The sequence below is a fragment of the Trachymyrmex septentrionalis genome, unplaced genomic scaffold (assembly GCF_001594115.1).
Source record: "Trachymyrmex septentrionalis isolate Tsep2-gDNA-1 unplaced genomic scaffold, Tsep1.0 scaffold17, whole genome shotgun sequence".
NCBI classification, from domain to species: Eukaryota; Metazoa; Arthropoda; class Insecta; order Hymenoptera; family Formicidae; genus Trachymyrmex; species Trachymyrmex septentrionalis.
The window spans coordinates 1,312,411-1,332,892 of NW_017304864.1; the positions used below are offsets into that span (position 1 = coordinate 1,312,411).

The window sequence follows — 20,482 nt, forward strand, 5'->3', positions numbered from 1 at the left end:
TGAAATAGGGCGAAAAAATTTTCAATTGAAAAAGGAAGCTAAACTAAAAAATTGTCCCCTCGTAACGCTTTGTCAACAGAATCGCGTTGGCGGAAAACGTCAAGGGTTTAATCAGATACGTTAATATCGAGTATATGTTTCAATGCTCATCTGCAAGCTGATAAGCGTAATTCGTAGCGGTGGACATGTCCGAAACACGCGGGAATTAATTCAAATGGTCGAGAGAGAAAGAGAGAGAGAGAGAGAGAGAGTAAATCGGACGGCGCGAAAAATTAGCCATTTTCGCGCGATCGCCGAAATTCGAGCAGGACATTCGACGAACAGCCGGCCGTCCGGTGGGACCGATTCCCGAATCAGGGACAAGGATATCATTATCCAATCGACTGGCATACAGAGCCGAGCCTGTCGGCGCGGTACGACTATATCATTGTGCAGTGAGTAACGCTCGGTGCACACAGTCGATATATGCATCGCTGACAGATGATTGAGCGCGACGATTGCCCGGATGGACCGGAGAATGTGGAGTCGGCAGGATCGGTAAAAGGCCGACCAGCGGAACTGGTGAGGACATCTCGCGAAAACGCAGTAGTTGGAGAAACACGACGCTCAACAAATCTATGAAATAAATTGGAAACATTTGTACGCGATTTGCAACTTCGGAACATTTTGATCGTGAGTCAAAATCTTGACTGAGAGTTCGTCTTAGCTCATTCTTATCCTGAACATGTGCTTATTCCGTAGACAAAAAGATACAGAAAGGAAAAGTCCGCTTTATTTTAAGAAAAGAATCATTTATTATTTATATACATGGAAGAAACGGTTTTACTACTAGTATCTAAATTTACACTGAGAGAGAAATGTGTTTGTTGTAGGAACAAAAAAAGGGATGACAAATGTGATGATTTGGTACAGTCGGTTATTGTTGCGAATAATTTCTCATTACTCATTAATGTAACAAATAATACACAATTTAGAATATAAATCAAAATAAGTAGTATTGCTAGCAAATAAAAGTTTATCGAAAAATAGGTTAGGTTTTACACAAATTGCTTTTATTACTAATAATTTTTTTGGGATAAGTGTTAATCACAAATTAGTATCAATTACAACAAATATTAAAACAATTATTTGTTACTATCTACAACTCATTTGTTAAAGGTATTGGTGGCTTATAAAATTAACAAAATCCTTTCTCTGTAAATACAGAGAAAAATAATTTTATTGGATCAAAAGAATTATGTAAAACATTAAGACTAAAATTGCTAAAATATCAAAATCATTTGAAGCATTATTTGCGACCTCTACGTATTTTGACCCAACAAAATTATTTTCAGATCTGTATCTAACTAAATGTTTAGAGAAGCAAAATCATTTTTCCATGTATGTACGTTCAAACTAATGATTATACATTCATACATCTCGTAAAGTAAACAAATGGCAATTTAATGTATTGCATCGCTACGGGCACGAGCCACTTTTTGACTGCGTAATAATCTCCCCATCGCCATGTCGCCGTTCGTGCTTCATCGGTCTGTTCATGACACTATCAAAATTAACGTACGTTATGCAGGGTGTTCGTGGGATTATGATTTTGGAACAAGTATCATCAATTTCGGTAATGAAACAATAGTCACGTTGTAGCGCAGAGGAGTTTTCGACCACGACGAGGCACCGCGAGTTATCGACCGGCGAGTTACGAGACAAGCCGAAAAAAATACGAAGCGTAATTGCGAGACTTAATTGAGACGCGCGCAGGTGCGCGGGCTTCAATTAAGTGTCGCCTTTCGGACATGTACGCGATTTAATTAAATTTACAGAGGACGGTAATTTTTTAGACGACCCCGTAGATGCGCCCGGGCCATTTAAAGGTACCGCAGAGTATATGCATATTTACGCGCGAATTAAAATCGCCGGGCGGATCCGGTGAGCGTGGACGGAAACTGTTATTTCTCGCGTTGCACAACCATTTAAGCCCACGCGAGACACTTCACGTAAAAGTATTACAGCACTGAGTAAAATTAAGATTAAACATAATAAGAAGAATTATAAGCGCACGTTACGGGAAATGGAAAGATAATATCTTTTGTGCTGGATACAAACTGCTCAAGGTAAAGAATTCTAAAAAGAAAAGAACGATTTTGCTGTGAGAATTGAAAAACTTAGTTAGATACAGATAAAAAAATAATTTTGTTGGATCGTTAAAATAATTATGGGAATCTCGCTTACGATGAATAATGCTGTGAACAGGTTTTCTAATCAGTTTGAATTCATTTAGATGGTCTATAACAAAATTATTTTTAGATACTCCAGCAAAACCGTTCTGCTCGTGTATCTCTTTTTAGAAAAACAAAAAAATTTATATAAAATTGCGACTTTTATGAGTATGTAGTTGCAAAATGATTGCATCTGGTATAACCGAGTTCGATTAACGATTTAGTGTCACTGACCTGATGTATCAAAGGCCTCTTGTGTCCTCTAATAAAAAATGACCGAGCGATATCTACATCAAAAGTTACAATAGCTCACCGCGACGGGGTAATACGCAGTGTAATATTCTCGCTCGAATTTTTGGCATAAACGCTGCAGATGCCCCGAGGGGTAGTATTCAACGCGACGGGGCGGCTCGAAGGGTCAAAGGGCGTCGTTAACGCGGTCAGCGCACTCCGGTCGCGTATCAAAGTGCTCGAAAGTTCAGCGGTTTCAGCCTCGACGGCGGATTACTCTTCGGGATTAAATAAAAAAGAGAGAGAGAGAGAGAGAAAGAGAGAGTGGAAAGAAGAAACAAACAAAAAGGTTGAGGCGCGTGGGTAAAGATCGCCGCGCGAGTCTTTTATTCGTTTACACTCGGCCGTTTCGTAGCGAAAAACGGCCACAAACTCGTTTCGCGCGTACAATTCCCATTCGAAGTGCTTTGCTTTTGGCTTGTTCCGAGATTTAATTACAAAAAAAAAAAAAAGAAACGCGAAGTTTCCCGTGCATCCGTTGCCTACTCGTTAGAGGAACGTGATGAAGTCGATAAGGTCGTCTAAGATCGATCGTGCGTTGTCGTATCGTGTTTTGAATAAGCAAGCGGTGCACACTCTCGCAATACCGTTGAATCTTATCTGCAAGCGAAAACGCGGAAAAGTAAATTTTCGCTCTTCGAATTAAGAGAAAAAGATCGAGTTATACATCGAGAAAAGGCTTGATGATAACTAATAGCAAATGTTTTTTATTTAGCATATTAATCTAATATTTAGCGCGTACTAAATATAATAATAGTAAAGTAACTAAGAGTTTGATAATAATTACCAAATATTAGAAGAATATTAGAAGAATTTAGAAGAGCAAAAGTAGCGTTTATTAATTCAATTAAACGCTAAGTTTTTGATTATATTAATTCCGAACATTTGGTTGAAATTATTTCACTCATTTGGTAGCTATTATTAGATTCTTATCTTCAATGTGGTCACGAAGCGTGCAACTTATTATCGCTATTTAAATAAAAGGAAAGCAACGTCGTGGAAAGTCTGAAAAATTGAGAATCGCTACGTTAAAAGTGGTTATATTCTAATAATGGTTATTCAAATCGCTCTCTTTCTCTCTCTCTCTCTCTCTCTTTTTTGCCGATTCCTGACGAATAGCTACGAATTAGCTGAGGCGAAAAAGGTGTCAGCGAAGACTCCTCCTTAGAAGACCCGATCGACTTCCGCGTTCCCAGGTATAGGATTCTATCGATCGGATCGATATCATGGTCGCGGATCGCTCGTCTGAAAGACAGGTTCCGGCGAACGGTCTTTCCGTCGCTCGCATCACGAAAGTAATGGCTCTTTGAATTTAGCTGGCACAGAAAATGGAGACCTGCTCGAGGAAAAAGATAGAAATGCAAATGCTCCGCACACTCGAGATTCGAGATGACGACGATGACGACGACGACGACGACGACGACGACGACGAGTTCGCATCGTCGCGGTAGCATCCCGTACAATTGCAGTCGTGCGCTTTTCCCGCAATATCATCGTCCTTTTCCATGGAGAATTTTAGGATGAGAGTAAGACGTTTATTATATCTCCAGGAGCTCCAACATCATCACTAGGAATATCATGACAAAGATAAATATAATGATAATAGTAAAAATGATAATAATAATAAGAATAATAACAACAATGATATAAGATTATCAAAGAAATAGAATTTATTACGTATTTCTTCAAGAATTGTTTCATATATGAAATATTTTGTTTCAATCTAATCGCTTACGTATAAATTAATAAGATGAAACATAAATTAGTTTGCAGCACTAACGGCTTAATCTGCTACTAATTAGTAGCTTTAACGTAGCCTCCGGAGAGGAATATCTGCCGCCATGTTTGCAGATAAAATATCTTCTATTCCCTTGGATATCCCCGTGCCTGGTAATGCCAAAACTGTTTCGCAAAATGTTATGTAAAATTTCACTAAAACTCTCGAAGGACCGTTAGCTGTTCGGGTATCATAAATTGTTATTCTATTCTACTCGATAAATTATAGCGAGTCACGAACGAAATTTTGCACGGTGAAACTTCGCCTTCAGGCCTTACTGGACCACGTAAATCGCGGGTAAAGAATGGAAAAGCGCCCGCCCAACCACATCAAAAACTTAAGAGAGGTCAAGCCCGGTGATGTAACTATGGTAGAGGGATGCAAAGAAATTTATCAAATTTCTCGATAGTATCACGTATCCTATTCATCAATATTGTATATTTTTCACAAGTTTCTGTAGAAAAATGAATTTGATTTCAATCATAAAGAGCAACAATATCTTCGCAGAAATTCAGTTCTTTCTTTAAAACAAAGCGAAATTATTATTGCAAAATAATATCATGAAATCTGCATAAATGTACGAAATTAAACTATGAAATTTAACAAATTTTAAATTTTACAAATATTTCAATTTTACGAGTTGCAGTAAGAAATAGTGCATCGTGATATATATTCTCTATTCTTACGAAGGAATTCATAAATAGAAAATACATAAAAATATCTAAATCATAGATTTAAACTCGAGACGTATTAACATCGTCGAGTTTAATTTCTTTCTCCGTATATTATTTAACGCATTGTCAAAACACTTTTCTGTCGTGCATGTAGTGGAAATAAATTGCAAATAAATGGCCGTTCGAAGAAAAAGTTCGGGCAAGCTTTGCGAGGTAAAAAGTACGTGTTCGCAGGAGGAAGAGGCGCGGAGATGCGTACTTAAACTTCAAACTTGCCTCTGGTTGCACGTTTACTCAGTTACGCCACCGGCCAGGCCGAGCTCTCTCGTGTTCTTCGCGCCGCGCGCAAAAAGCGAATTCCATTTCCGCGCACACCCGCGCGTTTTGCACGTCCGGGGCCCGTTTGTAAACGCGAAATCTGCGCGTTGCAAATACCGCTCGCGTCCAAGCATCGGACGAGCGCCGCCGCCCCGGGGCGACGTCGAGCGTCGAGAGGATAGAACGAGATATTAACCCTTAACAGGCCAGGTTGAGGGAAAAAAATCACACGTGTCTGCGTGTAGCGCGAAATGGCGTGACAGTACCGTGATCACGGTACAATGACTGATCCGTTAACGAAATGAAAAAGGATGTTGGATTGTTGCATTTTTTTTTGTCGCTAATACCCGGATTGCGTCAAGCCGAATTGCGGTTTTCGTAACGATTAAACCTTAAAATGATAACCTGCTCGACATACGTCGCGCGGAAGGTAATAAAAAAAACCTGTAAAAAAATGAGAGCATATTTTTCTTGACAATAAAGTTGAAATACGACGTGACTCTAGCAGTGATGGATTTTAGAGATTAATCCGGGAGTGGTCACCTAATTTTTTTTTTTTTTTTTTTTTTTTTTGACGTAAATGATCATCTGGCGTGTTTTTCTATCTTAATTAAAATCACTATTATTAACCATCATATTGTTGGCTGTTTTTCGATTTATTAGTGTTTTAGAATTGTGGATATAGATTTAATCATAATTTTCTGAGAAAAGTTAGTAAAACCAAACAGTTATTAAATAAAATAAATACGTAAATAGTTTATTATGACACAATTTCTAAAAAAATAAAGATTTTACTTAATATAATGTTTTTTTTATCTCGGACTTTCGATGGAATTGTATATTTAAACATTTAAAAGGTCCGTAAATATTAGTTACTAAAAAAAAGAAAGAAAATATGTTTAACAAATACTCATACAAAACAATATTTTACAAATTCACATTTTCTCGTTGTCGCTGGAATATAAAAACATCCCAGCGACTATTTCCGGGTTAATTGAAGATCCATGATTGTCGAAAGCAGATAATTTTCCCACGGTTCTCGAATATTATGAAAAAAGTAGTCTGTTGTTGTAAACATTTTAAAACATAATCTGTTGCGTATCTTTATTTCGCTAAAGATGATAGAGGGTTTGTGAAATATGTTAAGTGAGGATACCTCGTGTTATGTGTGAATACGTAATTAACGTTATGTGCTGGGTTGATTTTTATCGACGGCTGCGGTGAAAAATCGAATACATTTTTCAAGCGAACGGGAAGTTCGTTTACCGAGTAATTTTGAAATATGGAAGTCGTCCATTTAATGGTCACCCATCGAATGTGTATTTCGCACGTGTGATTAAAAGGGTTCGGCCGCAAAGCGGTTAGTAACATACGCTCGTTAAATCCACAGCTGACGACATCAATTTAGTGGCACAAGAAAATTGACCGCTTTCATCCTAATAAGATTAGGATTTATTTAATTCTTGTCACCGTGCGTAAATCCCTTTTCGGCGAAACCCTCTTCATTTACACGAACCATTTTCGAAGTGATTACAGCTTGAAATGTTACCGAAATCAACGGCACTATTAATGATACTGATACTATATTTCTCTTATTCGCCAAACGCTAATGCAAAAAGATAGTAAGTAAACATAATTATGGCATAATTATTTACATGTTTTACATTATTTAATCAGTGGTATGCATGAACAAATAAAACGCAATACAAACTCCGGTCATTACTCGCCGATATAAATTCCGTTTGCAATAGTCATAAAGAGCACACCGATGTACAAACGCGAAACGGCAAACATTCGCAGTCGCGTCCGGATCGTCGATAAATTTGATCAAATTAATTACGCCCCAAAATAGGAGCGCGTGTTTCAAAATCGATACGAGTGTTTCTCGTCGCTCTTGGAACAAACGCGTCTTGAAAAATAAGAACGATCGCAGGAACGAAAGGGAGCGAGACGTACGAAAGCGGTGTGGCTTTAGGAAATTGGGGGTAGTTCTGGGGGTAGTTCGTCGAGGCATCAGGCTCATTGCGAACGCACACAGCAGGCCGGCTCGGAGCTCCGGTTTCCGGTGAAACGCCTAATCTGTATGTATGCGACGCATTTACATGAACAGAGAGGCCGAGCGCATATCGCGGCCCATGCTAATGGACGAAAGGGTAATCTGTAATCGCTAATTACATCGAGTTAAACCCGACGTATTCACCCTGAAACGAGGGCTGGGCGTGACGTTATATTCCATCCCGTTTCACCCCGCCTCGCGACTACTGCGTTATGATTAGTGCGAGCGATAAGTCGAGATGTCTGGCGTATTCTCTCACGCCGGTTATCCGGGAACGATTAACCCTTTTCGACCCAGCGGCTCCAATTCAATTCGCATATTTTACGTCCTATCGGGATGCATAGTCGCACCGATCGGAAAATAGCTAATATTTATGTTCCGAATCTATACGAATCCAAGATTGCATCATATTTTTATTGCTATTTTACGTTTACGCTATATATTTTATCAGGAAAGTAATAACTATGAAGTGACGTCGTTACTTGTAACGTCGTTACAATTATTTTTACTTTTTTTTTACAATAACGGTTTGGTAATGACTACAATATTTCACGTCGATAACGACATGTCGCGGTTGGAAAAGTGACTTTTGAAGAATAACTCGTTACACTTTTTTTAATGAGCAACGCATAATGATAACGAATTACTTTAAAATGAATGACTTTCCCCATCATTATTGTTACGTTATGGAAAATTGTAAAGTTATTAAATCGTTATTAAAAAAGAGTTACAATAACGACGTTACAAATAACGCGTTACTTCCTCTCCTGTATTTTGCAGTGCAAACGAAATACGAGGAGCCAATTCGACAGCATGCGACAAACGCGACAAATACGATACGCACTTCACACTCTTTATCTTTTTCTTTGTTTAGTGCAACTGACTAATGAGTGAGAATAGCGAAGCTAGTCGGAACGTGGAAAAAGATAACAAGTCGAATTTGCGTGATGCATACGCACGTGGTGACACTTTCGACACCGGCGAGGATAAATTCATAAGCAACGAATGAACGTTCCAGCTCAAAAGACTCGGGCGAATGTATCTTTGAAAAAAAAAAAATAAATAAATAAATAAACAATTTTCACGTTGCATGAATATGTTGGCGACTGCGTTTCAGTGCCGTGCGCGACGGCAGTCGTTCCGCTGTGATAGAAAAAAGAATTGTCACATGATACGCCACGATATCGATCAGGTGTTTCGTTCGAGAGCCCGTATAATTCGCGTTTCTGCAGTGGCGAACGACGCGAGCGTAAAAAAAAAAAAAAAATAGAAAGAAAAAAGGGAAAAAGATAACGACAGAGCGAGACGGAAAATAGGTTGAAATGCCGCCGTAAACATTCGTATAAATAAATGTAAATCTGTCCGGTGCGCGCGCGCGAAAGCGTTTCGTGTATAAAGCGGACGAATAAATGTAAATCTCGCTTTTCGGAAAATGGCATGCTCGAATAAAATCTCCGAGTGATATTTCGTTTCCTCCAATAAACGGGGTAGGAGAAAAAGATCGGAGAAGTAAACGGCCAGACTTGGCGATCGTTTGCAGAATAGTTTTGCACGCGTGGTAATTGATGGTTTTGCCGCACAGAGCCGGAGCTGATTACGCCATGATGATAATTAACTGCGTTTATAAGCGCGTTATGGGCGCCTCTTCGCGGCGCGTTGATTAAAGCTCGAGTGACGCAACGCAAAAACGACCCCGACAACTTTTAACAAAATTCCTCCGGTCGGATATGGGATCCCGGCTGAAGGAGAAAAAACATATTTCATCTTTTTTCGAGGAAAGGGCGCAAATCATTTGCTAGGAGCGAAGAGGAATCCGTCACGTCGTGCGCGATACGCTAAACTCGTTATCGACGACGATATATACCTCATATACATCCCGCGCGTCGACCATAGCTTATACGGAATTCTACCTCGTGTTTAGAAATGTAGATGGGATAAGATGCTTAACTACGGAATATAGTTGCTCAATCCATTGGACTGAGGAAATTCTTGCGTGGAAATTCAAATGCCTATCTCATGAAATGTAAAATAGAAGTACTAAGGAATTCGACTTAAAAAAAGATTCTTAACGGAATATTTCGGATCTGGCTGGAAAAACTTTAAATACTCGTCTTCATTTTGAAGTCGCTTCTTATTTAGCAAAGGTAAAGTCGGAGGGAAGAGCTCCATCTGAGTTTTTGAACCATCCTTAATGTTTAATGTAAAAATCCTCAAGCAAGAGTCCGGTCAGTCGAGACAAATGTGGCGACAATATTTTGCTTTGTATCGTAGAATATATGGGAAGCCGTTTATTAAGCACTTAAAGAACGTGATAATCATAAAGTATTACAAACTATTATTTGCATTATAGCAAAATATCTCGTCACCTTGCGAAACATGCAAGAAAAACTTTTACCAATTTATATTTATAAGAAACGTGCCCAAATGTTGTAATATTTCGCCGCGTTTATTTAATTCAAGATTGTTCTTAGGAAACAATTAAAAGTGATGAGACTCTTACTTGAGAGTCTTCAGTTTAACATTGAATCTTTCGATAAATAAGTAGGTTACCTAGTGAAAGCATCGCATTTGAAAGACATATAATATCTCGAACAATACTAAGAGTACGACAACAAAGAAATGTGAACATATGTGAACTATGCTTTTTACTCGAAACTAAATGGATATGCGATGGCACGAGACACGGGCGGCGAGACCAACTGGCATGATTATTCGCGGTGGTTATTACACGTTGCTCTATTAATTTCTCCGGTTGTCTCCGCAGCAGACGATGACGTCTGAATCGGACACCGGTATTCCGATTCCAACCGCATGTTGTCGCATACGTAATTCGCGCCTCGTGCACGCCGATGAGTCGCTCTCTACCTGCCAACGGCGGCCTCCCCGAATTGCATAAATAATATCGAGACGCGGATGGTCTCTAACCTGTCGGTTCACGCGGCACTATACATTGATAACATCACTTCGTCGATAAGTTTGTTGGAAGTTTTAAGAAGAACAAACGGGATAGAAGTAACGGAAGTTTTAAAAGACTGAAGAAATAAATATTAGGTTAAGTAAAAAGTCATCGCGTTTTTTTAAAAGACATCTATCAGTAAAAACCGCAATTACTTTCTTACCAACAATATAAATATATCTTAATAGAGTAAAGTTTCAGCTTTAAAAATCTCTTTTTTAAATTATACGATACGACAATTTTTAATGGAGTTATGAGCAATTAAAGTCAAAATAATTCTTTTATTTAATCCGCGATAACTCAGTAATCAAAAGTCGTAGGAATATTAAAAAAAAACGATTTTGTAGGGAAAGTATCAAGCTTTCACGATAGGTAATCGAAAATTTTCTCAAATTCGTTTTGGACACGTTACAAATCCACAAAGTGAGAAGAAAATTTTTCGTCTTTTTCAGCTCGTAGTTTTTGGTATGTAAAAATTATCAAACTCATATAAACTTAAAAAATGTGATAAGCTTTTAAAAGTAGAGATTTCAAGCTTTAAAACCCTTTTTTTAAATTTGAATTTCATTCATTATTGACGAAGATATTGTATATACAACTTTGAGCTAAAAAATACGCGATGACTTTTTACTCAACCTAATATATATATTTGTACGGTTATTTCGATTGTCGAAAACCGTACATAGTTGACAAATTTGTGTTAAATTTAACACATTCCATATATCTCAAAGGATCCCCCTAATTTTTGTCATCAATTTAACGACTAGATGAATACCTATGTCAGAAAGTAATACAAATATTATATTTAAAATAATGAATGTATAATACTGACACAAATTTGTAAACGAATTGTAATTGTATAACAATTAATATTTGTAACATGTTAAATTAACACGTGCATTTTATTCGTTTATCTTAAAATTGTTTTAAGGCAATAGATTATTTCTACATTATTTGTTCATTTATTCAATTTATTTAAATTGTGTTATTTTAATACTGAGAAATGTTGAATATCAATTTAACACGCGATATTTGAATGAGCACAATTATATTATGTACAAGTAAACTTGTAAAATTGACACTCAGATATGTTAAAAATTCAATATAAAAATTTTAGAACCGGTTAACGTAAATAAAAGATTTTTTACTGTGTAAGAATATAGTTCGTATCTGTATGAAAGAGAGCATCAGAAAAATTTTTAAATAAATACTCCGCATACAGATGCACGATAATTGAAGCGAAATCGAAATGAACGAAGTAATGAGATTAGAGAAAACGTGCATGGAAATATTACAAAAAATACAACAGTGATTTATAGCAATGAGCCGAACGACTAATTGAAAATAATGAATATGTAGGTAATGCGGAGAAAGAGAGAAAGAGAAAGAGAAAGAGGGAGAGATATAGTGAGACTGACCTAGACAGAAATTTATTGTGTTCTGTGGAGAGTCTTTTGGTGCGGATAGAAATGTAGATATATAGTAATATATTATCTAAAATTAACTGAAGTAATAAGAGGAGAAATGTAGAATCAAGTATCCTACCATAATTACAAAAACTATACTAATTGTAAGAAGGCAAAAGTTAGCGCTTTCAATTTAGATAATAAAAGGTACTAGGCATTTCTTCTTCGAAGACGCGGGTTTGCAAGTATTCTGCGCATAATAAATCTCACATAACAAATCTCTTTCTAATAAAAATGATTGATAGATAATTCCCGTTTGGGATGTACCGATTTGCCGAGGATAACAGTAGTATTTGGTTCTTCCTTATTAAAATCATTATCTTTTTTATTCAAATTAAAGAAGATAAACGACGAATGAGGAGACGAGGGAGAACGAGGAAAAGTCTATTTGTGGCCTAAAACCTCATTAATAACGGCCGGAACTCGTGATGCCGCGTAATACGGGTGAAATGAGAAACGAGTAACGGGGTCATACGCGCGTGGAGGACGCGCGGAAGTTCCGCGTTTTCGCAGGGATCGCATAATCCTTTCCTAATGACGCGACCGTTTTTAGCTTTAATACGCGCACCGACACGCGCGGCAGTGATACGCCGGCGAATATCCGGACGCGTTTCCCTGCGCGGCTCGCATATTTCGTCGCGCGGATTAGCGCAGTCCGCGCTGAAACGTATGTAAAGTCGCCCGTTATGTATGGCGTACTTATACGCGAAAGGGGGTATTCCGACTCCACGTGCTCCAGATTTGCTTTGGACCGTCCGAGAGCAAATACCTGCCTTCGTCCAACTACGCTCAATCAGTTTATACTTCAACTCATTGAGCAACTCGGCAATTAAAGTCTCGCAAATTTCTGCTCCGCTCGAGAAGAGTGTTTGAAAATACACTTGCCCACTTGTTCTCTTGGGAGTTTGTTAAACATTTCGTCGTTCACGTTGCACGAAAATAGTCTTAAAGGGTAAATATATCTCTTAGATTTAGTTTTAGGACATCCGTCATGTTGATACACACACATACATTGGTATTATAATTCCTGAGCAATGTACAATATATATGTGGCTTAATACGGACATACGGAGTGCATCAGTGCCGACACTGGTCTCCGACGAGACGAGGCGAGTTTTCGAAATAAATCCTTCCGTACGCGTAAATCATGCGAGCTCTTTTTTTTTTCTCTCTTTCTCTCTCGAAACGCCGTTAATATTCCCGGCATTTTCGTGTGACTGTCACGCCGGACGATCGATTTCGCTGGATTTTTAGACTTCTGTTGACCCGGATTGTTATCGCAAGAAAAATACTCTTATCAATCGAATCGCGTTCCCGTGATCGTGCATGAATGATGAATCTCCAGATAAACGAGGCTGAACGCAATCCATCAGATCACCGGCAATCTTGATTGAATCTGCTTGATCCGATAGAAACTCGCTTTGTACCGCGCGCGAGGATTGAAACTACGTGAAGCGCGTAAAGATCGCGTTTAACCTTTCGCGAACCAGGTGAAAAAAATCAACATGGCGAACCGTGTAGGGTGTCTCGTACCTCATGGTACACTTCATCATAAGTATACTAATTTAGTATTACAGGCAACTCCAGCTACATAAAACGGTAACTTGCGCGCAGTATTTTTCAAAAAGTTAGAAGTTTACATCTCTCTTGTGGGGGGGGGGGAGGTGTCACACCCTACCTAGTCCACCGGAGATTAACAATGTTATGGTAGTATAGATCGCTAGTCGCATTGAGGCACCTTGGCAAAGAGAGAAAGGAAAACATCACCAGAGGTGATTTCGTTAAATTCGGAACATGCGAGAGTATATACCCCAGCTTCATCCGATTGACATAGTGCCTATATCAGGACCCGTCTGGGTCGATATCGAATTTTTCTTGCCGAGGAGAACCAGCTTTCTTTCCGTCCGAAACGACGCCGAGCGTCTTCGCCCATTTCGGGGATCAGCCATCCCGGTTAGATTTTACGGCGTACTTGGGGCCGGACGGCGCGCTCGGACTCGTCCGGACGGCGACGGCGTGCTCAGGCGTTTCCACCTTGAATAGAAGTTTTTACGCCCCGGGAGCTTATTATCCGCGGAACAGCCGCGGGCGCTCGTATTTCCGGATATAATTTAGCCAGTGGAGCGTTTCAGCTGCGCGCGGCAGGCTTAATTTCGCACCTACGTGCGCGATCGCGGCCAACGAAAACGGAAATAACTTCACCCTCACGTTACGAGCGCGGAGAAAGGGAGAGAGGGAGAGAGAGGGAGAGAGAGAGAGAGAGAGAGAGAGAGAGAGAGAGAGAGAGAGAGAGAGAGAGAGAGAGAGAATGAACGAGCACGTTGCTGCTCGTTGGCCACGGCGCGGTGAGCTCCACGGAAAATAATTCAACGCTCTTGTCGTAAAACCGGCATAAATTGGGTGCGGTGTGCACCAGACGGTATCGATTCCCCGAGGCGACTGTCGACAGCGTTCTACGCTAGACGTAGACTCGGGGAATTTGTCCACTGCACTCTCCACACAGTGATTCTTGAGTGGACGAAACTTGAATGGGTCTTGAATTAACGCGCGAATTTTATTCGAAAATTATTCTTGATGGTATAAAAGAGATTCAAGTGTATAACTATCGCAGTATTTATTTGCTGCTTCCCTAGTAAGAGTTTTTTATCAGGTAAATTAATCAAAATTTCCTCGTTTATTTTTTGCAGACGTCACGACGCAGCTTCACCGTCATCGGCGTTCTCCATCTGCTCGTCTTGGTTGGCCTTTTCGCCCTCGGCACCGCCGAGGCGCGGACTTTCTGCCCTAACGGCTGTACCTGCGACGATGACACCTTAGTGGTTTCCTGCGTGGGCGCCAATCTGGACGTGATACCTATTGCATTGAATCCCAGCATCCAACGAATAGTGCTGAAGGAGAATCGCATCAAGATCGTGGACGCAGCAGCCTTCCAGTTCTACGGCGATCTGAAAAACGTCGATCTGTCCAGCAACCACCTGTTCACTATACCTAACGGCAGTTTTGACGCTCAACGACACCTTGTGGAGCTCCATTTGAAGCACAACAAGATCTCGGCGCTGACCGAGAAGACGTTCCAGGGTCTGAAATCCCTCACGGTGTTGAATCTGCGGGATAACTACCTGGAGACGCTGAAGAACGGCCTGTTCGCTTACTTGTCGAAGCTCGAGGAGCTTGATTTGGGTCAGAATCGCATATCGAAGGTGGAACCAGGCGCGTTTCAGAAATTAGGCACCCTTCGGGTGCTGTATCTCGACGATAATCAATTGCGAACTGTTCCATCGCCAGCTCTGGCACCATTGAATGCCCTCGCCGAGCTTCACATCGGTTGGAACGCTTTCTCCTCGTTGCCGGACGACGCGTTCAAGGGTCTCGAGCAATTGGCGGTGCTAGACATCATGGGCGCCGGTCTGGATAACATCAGCGATGGAGCGTTTCGCGGCCTGAATGCCCTCCGTACGTTGAAACTTGGCGCTAACAAACTGCGCGAAGTACCGACGAAACAGTTGGCGGTGTTGCCACGCCTTGAGGAGCTTACCTTAGGCCAGAACTTCTTCACGATCCTGCGGTCAGGAGCCTTCCAAGGTCTATCGACGTTGAAGAAGCTCGATGTATCCGGCGCCAAGCTGCTTACTACCGTGGAGAAGGGAGCCTTCTCGGACAACGCTAATCTGGAGACTCTTGTATTAAACAGTAATAAACGGTTGGCTGTTATGGAGGAGGGTTCTCTGGCCGGTTTACCAAATCTGAGGCATCTAATGCTACGTGACAACGCCTTTATCACATTCTCGGAGTCGCTGGTCGCTTGGAACGAATTGCGCCGTCTGGATCTCAGTGAGAATCCATTAGTGTGTGACTGCAGTCAATTATGGCTGGCTGAGATACTCGTCCCGAGAAACTCAAGCCCAGTGATATGCGCCGAGCCGCCCGAATCCAAGAGCAAGCCCATCAAGGGCATGACCGCGGACGAGTTGGGCTGCGCCTTCTCGGATTCACGCAAGCAGGTGCTGCTGGTGACGGTGTGCACCACAGGACTGGGCCTCTTCTTTGGTCTCATAATACTCTTGTACTACCGATATCGCAGACGCGTGCGAGACGCGCTCAAAGACTACAAGTGGAAGAACCGTGCGATATCACGAAAAGAGCACGAGTACCAGAAGACCTTCTCCGATGACGAATACATTGTCCGTTCGGCGCACGCCCATCATCATCACCATCATCATCAAACACCGCCGTCTCAACCGGTGCCCACGCATCACCATCATCATCACCTTCAGCAACTGCAACAGCAGCAACAGCAACAGCAGCAGCATGCTCAGATAGCAGCCGGTATCAAGCCAATACCGGTGACGGAGCTGTAGCTAGAACTACGGGCGGCGAGCCCCGGGACCGGTGGAGTTTGGTTCCTGCCTCATAGCAGCACCACCCTCGCCGAGGGCTTCACCTACATCGACGGTGAGACGGCGCGCCAGATGCGCCGCCCGGGGACGCTGCCCGTCACGAACAACGCGTCCGGTCACCGCGGAGCAGGAGGAGGAGGTGGTGGTGGTGGTGGTGGTGGTGGTGGTGGAGGAGGTGGTGGAGGAGGTGGTGGAGGTAGCGGAACGGGAGGAGGAGTCAGAGGAGTCGTAGACGATGGTACAGCATCGCTGAGCGCAGCGTCGATCGACGGAGTCACATCTAACAGCGCGAGATCCCATTACTCCAGTCACTCCTTGCGCCGTACGCCGCATTCGCAACCGCAACTCTCTGCCAGAGAGCCGGACGATCGGATACGGACTCTGGAGTCCGGACTTCAAAACGGAGTCCCAGCCGGTGGCCGCCATCAGTCGTCACCGCCACCGCTACCCTCCAGGCATCAGCCCAACTGCGGCCAGTCCTCGTATCCCACTCTGCCGGTCAATGGCCACGCTGCTCATCACTATCATCATCACACGAGAGAGCGAGAGAAAGATAGGTCGTCCGCTCGCGAAAGGAATCGTGAGCGGGACGGCGGTCCGCCGCCACCTCCACCACCGCCACCGGTAACGTCGCACCGGTCCGACAAGCACAGGGAGACCCAACTGGAGATGGAGTTGCGCGACAACCTGGACATGGGCGTGATCGGCACGTACCGAGCGTAGATGATAAATCGGACGCGTCACACGTTGCAGATAGACAAACGGCACAAACAGGATTTGTAGTCCAGAAAAGACGTGATCGAATGATTACCGTGGACTCCTCCGTTGTGTTTCACATAGTATGGAGAAATTGACAATTTGAAAAGATGAAGGAGACCAGCGGAGGCTAATCAGAAGAAAATTCCTTTCGTCGCGTAATAAAAAAAAAAGGAAAACTAGTAAAATGGGAAGAAGGCTGACCATGCTGACGAAGAATATATCAAGAAGCGAGACCAAAAAAATCACACTAAAGTGTGATCGCCATATCGCCACGATATACAATTTATTCAAGACTTCTATTCGTATACGAAATCGATCGAAATATTAGTATCATCGTGGATCGGCCATCGTACATCAATTTCACGATCAGTCGAAAACCAACGATCGGTGCTAGAAAGACATTTGTTAGTTGATACTTTTATTTAAGTATTTTCGAAGGAAAAAAATGAAACTGAGCTTTTAGATACAATATCTAATCGCTTTTATGACGTTATTAGGAGAAAAACTTATATTGAACATTAATTATGAGATTTTTGTAATATAACTTGCTTAATGTAAAGTCTAAATATTAGTAATTCTTCGCAGATTACATCTTAACATCTGAAATATTTTTCGAAATTTTCAATTGTTTTTTTCTAATTTTTTTAAATTAATTTTTTAGCCTGTAAAATGACGCAACAAACAAGCAAATAACCAATAGGCTCCCCATCGTAATCAAAAGGTGCGGATAAGCTTTGCATTAAGTATATCTGTAAAAGATGCCGCATCTTTTCCGGAACGAGATGTCATTCCGAAAATTATACACCTCGTCTGTAATCCTAAGCGATCCTTAATAAGCCCATCTTCCCGCGCGCGACTACTCGAAGATTAATATCCTCTCCACGTCACCGTGGGGAGTCGTCTCAGAATCTCGAAGAAAAGAAGACCCAACGGACACGGAATGACTTTCGCCAGGATTTTTATCACGTCCGTCTTATCACTGATGACCACAAGATCAGCACTGTCGACGAGTGATGCCAAACGGAAATCCTTCGCGCGGATAACCCGTGGGAAAACAGGGTCGGTCCACGATCTCCTTCCCTCTCCTTTCCCAGAAATGACGGGCCATCCGGCCACGTGGAGTCTGTTGTGTTCCATACAATACATACATATACACGCGTAAAAATTCTATATGCGCGGTCGACTACTCGATCGTGCTGAAGACCGCCGAGCTCGATCGAAACTGAAGTTCGATAGCGCATCGGTCTACGCCGAGTCATTCTTGAAGCCGATCCGAGGGCGAGAGCTTAACGAGTCCGTATGGCTCTGAGGATCCGAAGATCAGATGATTCGAAGAACAGATGCGACTCGTTAAGATCCATCGATCACCACTCGATCGTTTTATTCCAGACGGACGCGCAACTGAGAGTTCGTGTCGCGCGAGATGAGACATGTATCATATGTGAGGAGATTGACGTATTATATAAGTAACGTAGGACGCAGCTATATAAATATATACATATACAGATATATATATAAATAAAAAGTATATATATATATATATTCTAAACGGTCGAATTATTTTCTAAATAAAAACACCAATGTACAGAGGCACGACGGAGACGGTATAGTTGAGCTAGTGTCAACGCGTCCTCGACTATCTTTAACTATAAGAAATTCTAGATCGTCGTGGAGTTTCCGGGTACCTGCCTACTAAAGATGAAAAGAGAGAAAAATAAAGGAAGAAAGAGAGACGATTGGTAAGCGGGTATCCGCATACGATTTGATCCCTCGATCGTTAAGGGATTGCGGGGATGGAGAAACTATCAAAACATTATCTGATATTGCGACGCGAATTAGCGATGTAAGGACGGTCGTTTCTTTTTTTCCTCTGGTCGATATGTAAGTTAAGGATAAGATCGCGTTAAGGATTTAACCTTAAGAAGGTTTACGCTGTTATTAAGGAACCGCGCAGGTTTCTAAAATACGCGGGTATCGTCGTCCGTTCCCCTCGTTCCCCAACGGATGAGTGTCTTTCAGATCGTGAGGTCACATCGATCTCTAACTGGAAGTCAGAGAATTCTCGCGGTAATATCGTCCACTGTTAGATATCAAATGAGCAATGAAGTAACCCAATTTTTTGAGTTAAATAAAATTTCATTATTTTTAATTTTCACGTCAAAATTAATTCATTCCCGTGGTTAGTTTTAAAATAAACATCGTCCACATATTAATTATAATAAATTATAATAAATAAATAAATTATAATAATTATAATAATACAATAAACGTCTGTATATGTGCGCTGTTAGTAAATAATAAACTAAATTTGGATCAAATTTAATACATTTTCTTGAGATATAAACTGTTTAACTTCATTGTTTTGATTGATGAAATATTAAGTAGGAACAATGGCGCCTTACAAAAATGATTAAAAATAACTCTAATTGGGTATGATTTGACATTATGAATTTAACAATGCAAATTCGCGTTTATATTTAAAGATTGATCTAAAACGCGACATTCTAAAATCTCCTTCGTTATCGATGCTTTCGTTAGCGTCTTTCTCTGTTTCTCTCTCTCTCTCTCTCTCTTTCTCCGGAACAGAAAATAATTAACAGATAATTGACGAATAATAATTATTAATTATTAATCCATTAAATTTATCATTAACAAATTAAACTCATCAACAATAATTATTTTTACAACTTTTCGAATTTCGATTTTGTTCCTCGTAGAATGCGTCTGTCAATCGCGAGACAATGCATCCCATGAGGAGGAACCGAGAACAGAGACACGATTCGTTTTGCCGACGTCAGGGTTTGAATCCTCGAGAGAAAGGTTACATTTCCCCCTCTCCCCCCCCTCCCCTCCCTCCGCACTCTCCCACCGCGGTACAGTGAGCCGAATTCCTCTGGTCCGCACGCCGCCGAAATACTGCCATTTAATCGTCCCCGAATCGTGGTACCCGATTATACCTCGCCACGTGGGTAATTTTCCGGTCACTTTTACTTTCAATATTACACGAGGGAAGGGCAATTCCCGCGACGGCGGTAGCGGCACATCGGAAATCCCGTGGCCCTGATAAATCGCGGCTGCATTAAAATGCACGGGGCGCGGCCGAGTTTAAGTTAGTCCGCCGACCGGCGTAATGGCCGCGGTGGAGAGTACGAGAAAGCGAGGGGAGGAGGGTAGGAGAGAGAGAGAACGGAGAATGGGCGAGAGAGAGAGAGAGAGAGAGAAACGAAACGTGTACGGCGAAGATGTACTTTACGGAACGAGATTATTTTTCCGCCCGAGTGTACCCAGTGGAATTCCACGGTCACCCGGCCTGAGAAAGGTGACTGCACCTTGAATCGACTCCGGCGGCGGCGCGATGCAGCCGTTCGCTCACTCGAATCGCTCGCTTGCTGCTGGGCGTGGAGAGAGAGAGAGAGAGAGAGAGAGTGGCAGAATTTCGACGCCGGGTAGAATCTGCAGCGGGTTTAGGATTAGGCTTGGAGGCGTTTAACTTCGCGACACAGCGGAAATCGGACGGAAATTGAGCACCATTTAGTATTTGCAGAAGACACATGTTGATTTGCACTCACGGGAGG

At 41.7% G+C, this 20,482-nt stretch overlaps 2 protein-coding genes across 2 annotated transcripts in view; both read left to right on the top strand.

Moving 5' to 3' along the window:
• Window positions 1-16,182, top strand: part of LOC108746433 (insulin-like growth factor-binding protein complex acid labile subunit) — a 238,114-nt gene extending 221,932 nt beyond the window's left edge. The window contains exon 5 of the mRNA XM_018483209.1: window positions 14,439-16,182. Within this exon, the coding sequence (XP_018338711.1) occupies window positions 14,439-16,109 (1,671 nt within the window). The 3' untranslated portion in view covers window positions 16,110-16,182. The remainder of the gene's footprint in view (window positions 1-14,438) is intronic.
• Window positions 16,183-16,220: 38 nt separating this feature from the next.
• On the top strand, window positions 16,221-16,871 carry LOC108746375 (WAS/WASL-interacting protein family member 1-like). Its single transcript, XM_018483107.1, has one exon. It carries the CDS (start codon window positions 16,221-16,223, stop codon window positions 16,869-16,871), a length of 651 nt encoding a protein of 216 aa, XP_018338609.1.
• Window positions 16,872-20,482: the final 3,611 nt, after the last annotated feature.

Coding starts and splice junctions, on each gene's coding strand:
- LOC108746375 (XM_018483107.1), top strand. CDS start 16,221: ATGCGCCGCCCGGGGACGCTGCCCGTCACGAACAACGCGTCCGGTCAC.